The 12,638-nt window shown below is 48.1% G+C and overlaps 1 protein-coding gene across 1 annotated transcript in view; it reads right to left on the minus strand.

Moving 5' to 3' along the window:
- Window positions 1–12,638, minus strand: part of EHBP1 (EH domain binding protein 1) — a 763,964-nt gene that overhangs the window by 716,687 nt on the left and 34,639 nt on the right. Inside the window, 1 exon segment of the mRNA XM_030196160.1 lies at window positions 11,336–11,393. Coding sequence (XP_030052020.1) covers window positions 11,336–11,393 — 58 coding nt within the window.

Consider the following 12,638-nt stretch of genomic DNA (forward strand, 5'->3'; position numbering starts at 1 on the left):
CCAGTGGGGCACAACCTCTGATCTGCAGTTAACTGTGAGTAAACGTGCTTATTCAAATAAAGGACTTTTTCAAAGAGATTAGTCTTCAGGTCTCAACTGGTGTGCCAAGGTTATACAGCAGCAACAAGTCCTAGAGGCCTGCGTGTATGTAGGTCCCTGGAGCACTTTTAGTGGGTACCGTAGTGCACTTAAGGCAGGCGGACTCAGGCCCATCCCCCCTACCTGTAACACTTGTGTTGGTAAATGGGAGCCCTCCAAAACCCACTGTACCCACATGTAGTTGCCCCCTTCACCCCTAAGAGCTACGGTAGTGTTGTACATTTGTGGGTAGTGGGTTTTGGGGGGGGGGGGGGGGGGTTGGGGAACTCAGCACGCAAAGTAAGGGAGCTATGTATGTGGGAGCTTTTTCTGAAGTCCACCGCACTGACCCCTAGGGTGCCCAGTTGGTGTCCTGGCATGTCAGGGGGACCAGTGCACTACAAATGCTGGCTCCTCCCACGACCAAATGCCTTGGATTTCGCCAGGTTCGGCATGGCCGGCATTTTTTTTCATTATCGCTGAAAAACAAAACCGGCTATCTCAAACCCAGTGAACTCTGGCATTTGGCTGGGCTAAACCGTATTATCTTGTAGTTTTTCACAATCTTCCCGCGATTAGACTACTTTGAATAACTTAGTGTCATCGGCAAATTTGATTGCCTCACTAGTTACCCCCATCTCTAGGTCATTTATGAATATGTTAAAAAGCAGAGGTCCCAGCACCGAACCCTGAGGGACCCCGCTAACTACCCTTCTCCATTGCGAATATTGGCCTTTTAGTCCTACTCTCTGTTTCCTTTCAACCAGTTTTTAATCCACAGTAAGACACTACCTCTGATCCCATGTCCCTCTAATTTCCTCTGTAGTCTTTCATGAGGGACCTTATCAAACGCCTTCTGAAAATCTAGATACACAATATCAACCGGCACACCTTTGTCCACATGTTTGTTTACCCCTTCAAAGAAATGCAGCAGTGGGATCTTTAAGGCCACACAGAGTCGACTGCCCGAAGGACCCTTGCAAGGCACAGACTCACCTGTATCATTGGTAAGAGTACCTCAAGAATACAGGTAGCAGATAGAAAGCAAGGGTACTAGGAGAGGATGAGTAGGCCCTAGCGAACTAAGGGAGCACTTTCGCAGTTGAAATTTAAAAGATTGGCACTTGGTGTTTTTCTATTTGTTTTCCAGAAGGATGGCATCGGAGACCATCATGAAGTGGATGGTGGAACAGATGCAGGTCCAGGAGGAGGCGATGGACCTATGGTTCTCAAGGACCCTGGAACAACAGGTACAACAGCAACAACCCCTATTACAACTACTAGAAGCCTAGATCATAGAGCTAAAGAACCTTGTGACTGGCCTTCACAGACGAGGGAACCAATGGGTCTCTAAGGTGAACCTCTCCGTTGACTTAGCTGGGACTTCCCGTGTGGACTGGACTAGGGAGATATCCCTTACTAAGTTGGGACCAGAGGACGACCCAGAGACGTTTTGGTCACCTTTGAAGAGTGGCTACAGCCGTGAAGTGGCTACCTGAACACGGAGCTGTTATATTGGCCCCTTATTTAACGGAAGAGGCCCAAGCGGCTTACCGAGCATTAGATGTCATCCAGGCCTTGGAACAGGAGGTCAAGCGGACATCCAGGACAGCTTAGGTCTTACAGCAGAGGATTACTGGAGAAGATTTAAAGCACATACTTTTCAGAAAGGGAACCAAACCCGAGCTGTTGTGCAGCAACTACTGGACTTAGCTTCCCAGTGGATAGAACTGGAAAAGCAAGCTCCACAAAACTTATTTAAGACAGTAGTGTTAGAGCAGTTTGTAACCATTTTACTCTCCCCTATAAAATCTTGGGTTACCAGACAGAGACCAGGATCAATAGAGGAGGCTACCACTTATAGAAAGATATATGGACACAGAAGAAGGGTGGAAAGAGAGAAAGGATGAGCCCACCCTTAAGAAATCCCCAATGCCCCTGGTAGGGAAGGGAGTTAAATGCCATTGAAAAGAGGTAAGAAATTTTAAGAAGAGAAGAGGGTTCCCCAAACCATTAGACTTTGGGAGGGTAAATTGGGAAGCTACCAGTGGCCGTCCCCTACAGGAAACCAGGCCTGGCTTTAGGTGTTTTGCCCATATAGAGTGGAGGGAGATTTCCAAAAGGATTGCCCTCAGATGGACAGCTCCTTCTCTGGTTAAGGATGGAATTATCACAGACCCCAGGGGAACAAGGCAAGGCCTTAAAGAGCCGGAGTACGGGTGGGTGGGGTGACTCTAGAAGCCCTTCTAGATACTGGAGGCAATCAATCCCTTATGTCCAGGGTCTTAGCAAGAAAACTGCGGATTAGACAGGGGGGAAGGCCACTTTAGCAGGGTGGTGCAGGTACAATGCGTACATAGGGATATAAAGCAGGAACCCACCTATGAAATGGGTGTAACTTAGGAGGAAAGGAAGGACTCAACCCCTTAAGATAGCCATAGTGGAGAAACTGACATTCCCCCTGATTTTAAAGGAGAGATTGAGAGGGAATGGAGGCAATCTTTGGCCCAAAAGAGGCATGAGTGGCGACCTGGGCCAAGATTATTCCCACCAAGAAACATAGGACTGTAGGGACAAAAGTGGCCCTGTATATGGCACTATGTAGCATTATGAACCTGACTTTTTTGTAACAGACTTAGGCCAGTGTCAGCAACTATGCAGAGGTTTGTTCACAGACCTCAGGCACATTGCTGACACATCAAAGCAACTTTCAATACCAACCCTGTTTACAAAGCTGAGGGACTTCATGGTCAGAAGAAATCAGTTGTTTGGTCCCCCAAAGACAAAACACTGCAAAACATCAGACTTTGTTGTTCTTTTCAGCATGGCATCAAACCAGAAGAAAAGGTATAAGAACCTCTTCCATAAGCATAATAGATGCTGGCTGTTATCTTGGGCAGTTCACATGAGAGCTGCTATCAGCTGAACTGAGCCAGCCACATAATGAACGATCATTAATCTGTGGCATCACCTGCTTGCATGCTCTTGCCCAGCTGGGGAGAGCTTACTTGCTGACCAACATCTGGAAAGAGCAAGCGTCTGCCATCAGGACTAGGTGCAAGTGTGTGTTATCTTTACTCCACCTTGACAAGTACTTAAAAACTCAATATATCATTCTGGGTGGTCCTCATAAGTGCATTGTCTGACTGACACTGTTTTACTGCTACAAGATAATAACCTTACTGTTGCCGATATTTCTAATAAAACAGCTTTTTTATTTTTCATATCTGAGCCATATGTCCTCTACTTTCAGTGTTATCTTGGACTAAGAATTCAGATCTGTAAGAGGGAGGTTCTGACCCATCCATTCTAGAGGGCTAAATTGCTACTTTCTGTCAACTTTTTGCATTCTCTTTTTGCCTGCTACTTGGGGCCGGGTAATTGTGATTAGTCCCCACAGGACTTGAATCTAGGGGATACCCTCCCCTTTGCCACCCAATACGTAGTAGAGGAACCGGGGAAGAGCAGAAAAAGCAGATCAGCAAGAAAGGCTGAAAAATGGAAAGGGTTAATAATTCCAGGCAAAGTAGAGGTTTGAGGGGAAGAGATAATGTGCCTGGTTCACCGGTTTCCAGAGGAACAAGAAGGAGACCCCTCTCTCAGAGAGTGTTGGGACAAAATAAGGAATCAGAGGGAGAAAGGGAAGAGCCATGGCCTGTATTCTGTTAAGAAAAAAAATCACTTGCATCGGGTAAAGGATAAAGAAGGGAAAGGGGAGCATAGGCATATATTAGTGCCCAAAATATTTAGAAGGACTCTCTTGACCCTAGCTCATGCCCATCTGTTGGCATTTAGGGGGGCATGGGACAATAGCTCGAATTGTACAATGGTGTTTTTGGCCAAAGTTTTATGAAGAGATGAGGGATTACTGCCGTTCTTGTTCAGAATGGCAGACAGCACCGAATCAGCTGCCTAAGAAAAGCCCCCTTACCCCTCTTCCTGTGGTTGAGAAATCTATGGACAGGGTAAAGGCAGATATCGTAGGGCCACTAGAACACAGCACTTCAGGCCACCAATACGTCTGGTGGTGGTGGTCGACTAAGCAACCTAGTTTCCCTGGGCAGTTCCCCTTCATGTGATTGCTGCCCAGTTAATAGCTCGTTAGATAATGGCAATATTTTGCCAGTTCGGACTTCCCAGAGATTTATTGACAGACAGGGGGATCAATTTCCTTTCCAAAACATATGGGGAATTTTTAAGAATGTTCACGGTGAAGCACTTGAGAATGGCAGCTTATCATCCGCAGACGGATGGTTTAGTAAAAAGATTTAATCAGAGCCTAATACAAATGATAAAGAAATGTAAAGAAGAAAATATAAAAGTGGGACACAGTAATCCCTTCTGTATTATTCGCCAATAGAGAAGTTCCACAAGGATGGCTAAAAACCCATAGGTATCAGAACCTATACCTGCACCTTTCGCGGACCCCTCAGCATAAGACGACCAGGCATGGCCTGTGTCCCAGTCATCTGAGAAGCTGACCTCCAGCCATATGGCATACTACCTTCTAGGATCACTCTACTACTGACATATTATACATTGCTTCTAATGAATGCTCCTATAAAGGTCTAGCAAACCTAAGCTTGGTTCCACTGCAGGAATGGCAAAGCTGATTGCCCTCTTTCTAGAACATGTCCACATTTGTCTGTGTTACCAGTATTAAATCAGTGCTCCTGGGCCCTGCAGTAAGTCAGGAACACATTATACTAAGCCTTGCTTGATTCCACCTTGTAGAAGAGCCAAGACCAAGGTCTCCAACATGGAATCAAACCATCCTCAACCTCGTTTTACTAAGAGGGGAAAGTTTTCCAAGCCTTCAAAAAAATGCATTTCCACCACAGAACTGCCCTTGAGCCCAGTGGAGTCTTCCTAAAGCCAGGATGCCCATTAGGTGCACCTCCCCAGGGTTGTTGGCTAGAAGATAATCAAGATCATTCAAAAAGGCTGGAATTCTATTAAGTGGCAATTCTTTACTCTTGTGATTTCCTTTATAGGAGTACAGGAAGTTCTGCCAGGTTGTCACAGGCAAGGTGCTTATATTCTCCTAGGGTAGTCAGCTAACCAATCGGCTCCCTGGGATGCTGATTCCTTTCAGCAATAGCATGCAAGGCTCACCAAGCTAGGATCATAGCTGAGTGGTTATAGCAATGGGCTAGCTGTTGGCTCCTCTGAAGAGAGTGGACAATAGGACCTTTAGGCCTGCCAGTTCTCTCTCTCTTTATATGGGGCTGTCAGACCTTGAAGGCTGGGGTATCCTGGGGAGGCTCAGCCCTAGGGCACAGTACCTGGTTCTTGCCCTAGGGAATACAGATGGGAAAATTAGGTTCTTACCTTGGTAATTTTCTTTCCTTTAGTCATAGCAGATGAAGCCATTACGTATGGGTTATGTCCATCAACCAGCAGGGGAGATAGAGAGCACTCAAACTTTCACAGTGCCCTCTTGGCCAGCTAGCTCCACTGCCTCTTCAGTATTTGAAGCTTCCAAAGCAGTATGGCAAACCGCAATGGGAATCACAAGAGCTTTCCTCACAGCGAACATTGGCCCATCACAAGGGCATGAACTCATAAAGGAGGGAATGCACATCCTCCTGGAGGGAATAAACTCATCCTCCTTATTGTATAAGTGGAGGGGAACACACGCGCCTCCTGGAGGGAATCACACATCCTCCCAACACACTGGAGGGAATGAACTCATCCTCCTATTTATAGAACTGGAGGGGAACACACGCGCCTCCTGGAGGGAATGAACACATCCTCCTAAATTTAAACTGAACATGAATCCTGAAGATTGTTTTCCAACTTTCTCTCAAGGAAGGAACTTCAGGAAATTAGAACAGAACCTGAAAAACAGATTCACAGCATACAGACAATCATACAGGGAGGGCTCATGGCTTCATCTGCTATGACTAAAGGAAAGAAAATTACCAAGGTAAGAACCTAATTTTCCCTTCCTTGTCATCAAGCAGATGAAGCCATTACGTATGGGATGTAACAAAGCAATCCCTAGATAGGGTGGGAACAAGCCACACCACGTGCTAGCACTTGTGCACCAAAACGCGCATCCCTCCTGGCAGCCACATCCAGCCTGTAATGTCGGGCAAAGGAGAGCTTAGAAGCCCATGTTGCTGCACTGCATATCTCTTGAAGAGAGAGTGCTCCAGTTTCAGCCCAAGAGGAAGAAATCGCTCTAGTAGAATGTGCCTTAAAGGCTACAGGCGGAACTCTGCCGGCCAGCAGATAAGCTGAAAAGATAGTTTCTTTGAGCCAGCGGGCAATAGTGGCTTTAGACGCTGGAGACCCTCTGCGAGAACCGGATAGCAAAACAAACAGATGATCAGAAGTCCTGAAAGAGTTAGTAACTCGCAGATACTGCAGCAGAGTCCTGCGCACATCCAAAAGGTGCAGCTGCCCAAAAGATTCTGGAAACTCTTCCTCTGAAAAAGAGGGCAAGAAAATAGGCTGGTTTAAGTGAAAGGCTGAAACCACCTTAGGCATAAAGGAAGGCACGGTCCGAACCGTGACTCCGGACTCTGAAAATTGCAGAAATGGGTCTCTACAGGACAGCGCCTGGAGCTCTGACACCCGTCTTGCTGAGGTAATGGCCACCAGAAAAACAGCCTTCAGTGTCAAGTCTTTCTCCGATGCTCGCCGAAGCGGCTCAAAAGGAGATGCCTGCAGGGTTTTCAAAACTAGCCCCAGGTTCCAAGCTGGACAGGGTGCTCGCACTGGAGGTCGGAGCCGAAACACCCCTCTAAGAAACCGTGCCACATCTGGGTCAGCAGCCAAAGACACGCCTTCCACCTTACCACGAAGGGAGGCCAACGCTGCCACCTGCACCCGCAGGGAATTATAGGCCAAGCCTTTTTGTACACCTTCCTGCAAAAAGTCCAGAATTGGCGAGACAGGAGCCCGCATTGGAACAATGGCTCTGGAAGCACACCAAGACTCAAACAGGCACCAAATCCTGGCATAAGCCACGGAAGTGGACCGCTTGCGGGCTTGCAGGAGAGTGGAAATAACTTTATTGGAATAACCTTTATCCCTCAATTGCGCCCTCTCAATAGCCATGCCGTAAGACCAAAGCGGCTGGCGTCCTCCATGGCTACCAGTCCTTGAGTCAAGAGGTTCGGTACCAGAGGTAACGGCAGAGGAGCCTCCAGGAGCATCTGTCGGAGGTCTGCATACCAAGGTCTCCTTGGCCAATCCGGGGCGATGAGGACCACTTCTCCTGGGTGCAGCCGAATCCGCAAGAGCAGGCGCCCTATCAAGAGCCATGGGGGAAACACATAAAGTAGACCCGGAGGCCAGGGTTGAGCCAAGGCATCCAACCCCGCCGAGCGAGGATCTCTCCGTCTGCTGAAGAAGCACGGGACTTTGGTATTGGCGCTTGTCGCCATTAGATCCATCACGGGCTTGCCCCATTTGGCACAGATCTGCAGGAATACTTCGTCTGCCAGATTCCATTCTGCTGGATCGATCTGATGCCTGCTCAGATAATCGGCCTGCACATTGCTCTGACCTGCAATATGAGCTGCCGACAGACACTGAAGATGCAGCTCGGCCCAGTGGCAAATCAGTTCAGCCTGCACGGCTAGTGCTCTGCACCTTGTTCCGCCTTGTCGATTTATATAGGCCACCGTTGTCGTGTTGTCCGACATCACTCTGACAGCCAATCCTTCCAGGGTCACTTGAAAGGCCAGAAGCGCCTGAAACACCGCTTTCAACTCTAGGCGGTTGATGGACCACTCCGACTCCTCGGGTGTCCATAGACCCTGGGCATGCTTCCCCTTGCAGTGTGCGCCCCAGCCCTTCAGGCTGGCATCTGTTACCACTAGGCACCAAACGGGGAGCGTCAGCAGCATTCCTCGCCGCAGCATGCTGTCCGAGAGCCACCACTCCGTGCTGAGACGGGCCGCAGGAAGCCAAGTAAGTCTGCATTGGTAATCCTGAGAAATAGGAGACCATCTCCGGAGTAGGGAATACTGTAGAGGTCTCAGGTGCGCTCTCGCCCAGGGTACCACTTCCATCGTGGCTGTCATCGATCCCAGCAGCTGGACAATGTCCCAAGCTCGCGGGCGGGGCATCCTCAGGAGCAGATGGACCTGATTCTGAAGCTTGCACCGCCTTAGCTCGAGTAGGAACACATAGCCCGAGACTGTGTCGAACCTGGCCCCTAAAAACTCTAGAGATTGTGAAGGGGACAGGTGACTTTTGGCCATATTGACGACCCAGCCTAGAGATTGCAGTACTGAGACCACTCTGGCTGTAGCTTGTAAGCTCTCTGTTGCAGAGTCTGCTCTGATGAGCCAGTCGTCTAGGTACGGGTGAACCCTGATACCTTCTCGCCTGAGAAAAACAGCTACTACCACCATTACCTTCGAAAAGGTTCGGGGAGCTGTGGCGAGGCCAAAAGGCCTTTCACAATTTTCTCTAACTCCTCACCAAATAGGAGAAGTCCTTGAAAAGGCAACTTCACCAACCTTTGCTTAGAGGCCATGTCCGCTGCCCAGTGTCGTAGCCACAGACGACGGCGAGCCGCCACTGCTACTGCCATTTGTTTAGCCGAAGCTCTGACAAGGTCATAAAGGGCATCAGCCAGAAAGGACAAGGCCACCTCCATCCGCGGAGCCACATCCAAGAAGGGCTCCGCTCCATCTCCGGGCTGAGCCACTGCCTGTTGCAGCCAAGCTAGGCAGGCTCTCACAGCATAACAGCTGCTTGCAGACGCCCGAACAGTGAGACCTGCAATTTCAAAGGACCGTTTCAACGCTGTTTCCAGCCTACGGTCTTGAACATCCTTCAGGGCAACACCTCCTTCAACAGGGAGGGTAGTTCTCTTTGTCACCGCAGTGACTAGGGCATCCACTGTAGGCATTTGAAAACGAGCCATATGTCCCTCACGCAGAGGGAATAACTGCCCCATAGCCCTGGAAACTCTCAAAGGTCCCTCAGGGTCAGCCCACTGAGCCGAAACAAGCTCTAGGATGGAGTCATGCAAAGGGAAGGCCCGAGCAGCTTTCTTGGTACTAGCCATCCTGGGATTACCCGAGGAGGCCATGCTACTGTAAGGATCTTCAATCGAGAGGGCCTGCAGGGTATCTGAAATAAGCGCTGGCAGCTCATCACGGTGGAAAATCCTCACCGCGGAGGGATCATCCAGATCTTGTGGTAAATCCGACCTGACTGGTTCCTCAGACCAAGAACGTCTGTCAGAGTTCTCCGAATCCTCACACCCCGACCACGGGGGGAAAAAGGTGCACCACAATCTGAAGGAGAATTAACCCTTCTGCGCTTATCTTTAGGCCAAGCATCCGGGAAAAAAAGCCTCACTGGGCAGTCCCAGGCCAGAATCCATCGTGGGGGGCAATCAGAGGAGCCTCAGGCGACCCTTGAGGAAGGGCTCTTTTCATCATGTATGCTTTATGCAGCAAAAGCACAAAATCCGTGGAGGAAATCTCACCCTGGGCACCCAAATCCTGTCCGGTGCTAGCCACTCCTGAAATAACCTCATCTCGAGGTGCCCCACCCGGCTCAGGTCTCTCCGTGTCCACGGAGGCCGCGCCATGCGGTGTAAGCAAAATGGCGCCCGCTGCCAGCTCAGAGCGGGAAGAAACATCGCTCGCCATGCTCGGGCCAGCTCCTACACCAATACAGCACGATTTACAGAGCCCTGCTGCTGATTTGCGCTTGCCACAGTGGAACAGCGCTTTACATTGTCCGCAGCCATCGCCGAAAAACGGCGGTAAAATCCAAAATGGCGGTTTCGCGCCAAAATCGCCCCGATCGCGGGCCCACCCCGGAGGAGTTGGAAAACACTCTTACCTCAAAGGATCTAGTGTACAACTACGATCCTGCTGAAAATCAGGTCAAAAACCTCTGTTCCAGCGTCTCTGCGTTTAAAAACGCGACGCAACTTTTTTTTTTTTTTTTAAAGCTGTGAGGAAAGCAGAGGTATTGAAGACTCCGGAGGCTCAGATGAGTGGGAAAGGCAGGGAAAGGGCGAACCTATATGCCTGCATCCACTGTTGGTGGGTAAGGACAGGGAAAACAAGGCAATATGTCCACATCCACGGAGGTATGGGTAAGGCAGGGAAAGGGCTAACCTATGTGCCTTTAAAGTGAAGCTGCTATAGCCTCCAACACCCCGGTTAACAACTGGCAAGCCAGGAACCACCTCCCGGCAGATTTTTCTGGAGCTCGAACAAGCTGCAGCCACCCTGCTAAGGGAGATAGAGAATACTGAAGAGGCAGTGGAGCTAGCTAGCCAAGAGGGCACTGTGAAAGTTTGAGTGCTCTCTATCTCCCCTGCTGGCTGATGGACATAACCCATACGTAATGGCTTCATCTGCTTGATGACAAGGAAAGGGTCAATCTGGATTTTCTGGATTCTCAGGCACCCCACATGGTACAGCTTCTGTCCTTCCGTTCCCTGCCCTGCGTGCTCTCCCTGCATTCCAAGGCCTCCCCCTTACTCTCTGCACGGTCCAATGCATTCCACCCACTCCTGGCCCTGCTCTATTTCTCACCTATTCCAAAGTCTTCAGTGCTGCTTATGGCATGCACTGTACCTTTCCCTCTGACCTATCCCGCCCCTTCTGATACAACTTCCTGTTGTCAGAAGGGTAGGATGGGTCACAGGGGAAAGGCCCAGTGCATGCCAGAGGCAGCCAGTGGCTAAGGTTGCTGCTGCTGCTGCTGCAGCACTAAAGTCTTCAGGAAAGGTGAAAAAGAGAGCAGGGCAAGAAGTAGGGAGAAAGATGCCACACTGTGCGGGGAGGGGTAGTGCTGTATGCCATTTGAGAAACATCCCCTGAAGAAGTCCAGCCAGGTAAAACGGAGAGGTTTAGGTGAAATGTTGTTATTTTAACTTTGTTAGTTAGTTATTATATGTGTGATAGATGAGTGAATGTGGATGATGGTAGTTAAGAGTTTTATAGATATAAACAATGTGAATGAAAGAAGAAAACAATATATAGATGTACTTAATAAATACTGAGAATTAATATTGTAACGGTTGTTGAAGAATTTGTGTGTGTGTGTGTGTGGGTATATATATAGAAATATATATATATATATATATATATATATATATATATATATATATATACACACACACACACACACCCCCACAGGCAGCCTTCAACCAGTCACTTTAAATTACATTTGGGAGCATGAACTCAGAGGCACCACGGTACAATTTCTAGACACCTTGGCAACCTGGCACCTAGGATTTGTCAAGCCCCACATTTAATCTAACCTTAGAAGATTTTCTTCGGCTCCTTCTTGTCCAAACCACCACCAGTTTATCTGGTTGCCTGCAAAAGAGGAAAAGAGCAAGACTAAGATTTATTTTTTAATAAATCTTTTAAAATGTAATAGTTTATTCTTTAGCAAAGAAAGCATATGTTAACTAAAAGAATAAAAAGGCCTTGTTGCTTACCTGTAACACTGTTTTCCATAGATAGCAAGATTGATCAAGCACATTGCATACTGGGACAGAACAGCTCTTACAGAGCTCTAAACTGTAACATTCCGAGAATGCGCAGCACCTCAACTAGTTCCACAACTCAACAAGAAATGCAATTCTCAGGGAGGTGGCAGGGATTGTGTGCCTCAACAATCCTACTGTCTACATAAGGTAGCAACAATGCTTTTTCCATAAACAAGCAGGAAGAGTCAGGCACATAAGTGCATGACTCCCATGCTCAGGCTAATCATCTTTTTTTTTTTTTGTATTAACCATTGTACATGAGCAGTTTACTCATCAAAAGATGTGCGAGTTGCAATATTACAGTTTGACTGAATGCTCAGTCTCTGATCACAGACAGGTCCCAGCAGTAGTGTGAAACAAAAGGTATGACAGGAGGACCAAGTCATTGTTATGCATAAGGAATCTAGCAAAGCAGATTTCAGGAGGGTCACAGAGGCTGCACTGGCTCCTATCTGATGAGATTATTACGGCCAAGACTCTACCATTCTCTCTCTCATACTACACATCCTCCTCCCCAGCCTTCGCCACGTCTTTCTCTTATACCCACAGGCAGCCTTCACCTCATAAGAACATAAGAGTAGCCATACTGGTCAGACCAATGGTATCCTGTTTTCCAAACAGTGGCCAAGCCAGGTCACAAGAACCTGGCAGAGACCCAAATTGAGGCAACATTCCATACTACAAATCCCAGAGCAAGTAGTTGCTTCCCATGTCTGCAGCAGACTATGGACTTTTCCTCCACGAACTTGTCCAAACCTTTTTTTAAACCCAGATACGCTAACCACTGTTACCACCACCTCTGGCAAAGAGTTCCAGAGCTTAACTATTCGTTGAGTGAAAAAATATTTCCTCCTATTTGTTTTAAAAGTATTTCCATGTAACTTCCTTAAGTGTCCCCTAGTCGTTGTATTTTTGGAACAAGTAAAAAAAATTTTGATTTACTTCTATTGTTCTTCACTACTCAGGATTTTGTAGACCTCAATCATATCTCCCCTCATCTGTCTCTTTTCCAAGCTGAAGAGCCCTAATCTCTTTAGCCTTTCCTTATACAAGAGGAGTTCCATCCCCT

The sequence above is a fragment of the Microcaecilia unicolor genome, chromosome 3 (assembly GCF_901765095.1).
Source record: "Microcaecilia unicolor chromosome 3, aMicUni1.1, whole genome shotgun sequence".
Lineage (NCBI taxonomy): Eukaryota > Metazoa > Chordata > Amphibia > Gymnophiona > Siphonopidae > Microcaecilia > Microcaecilia unicolor.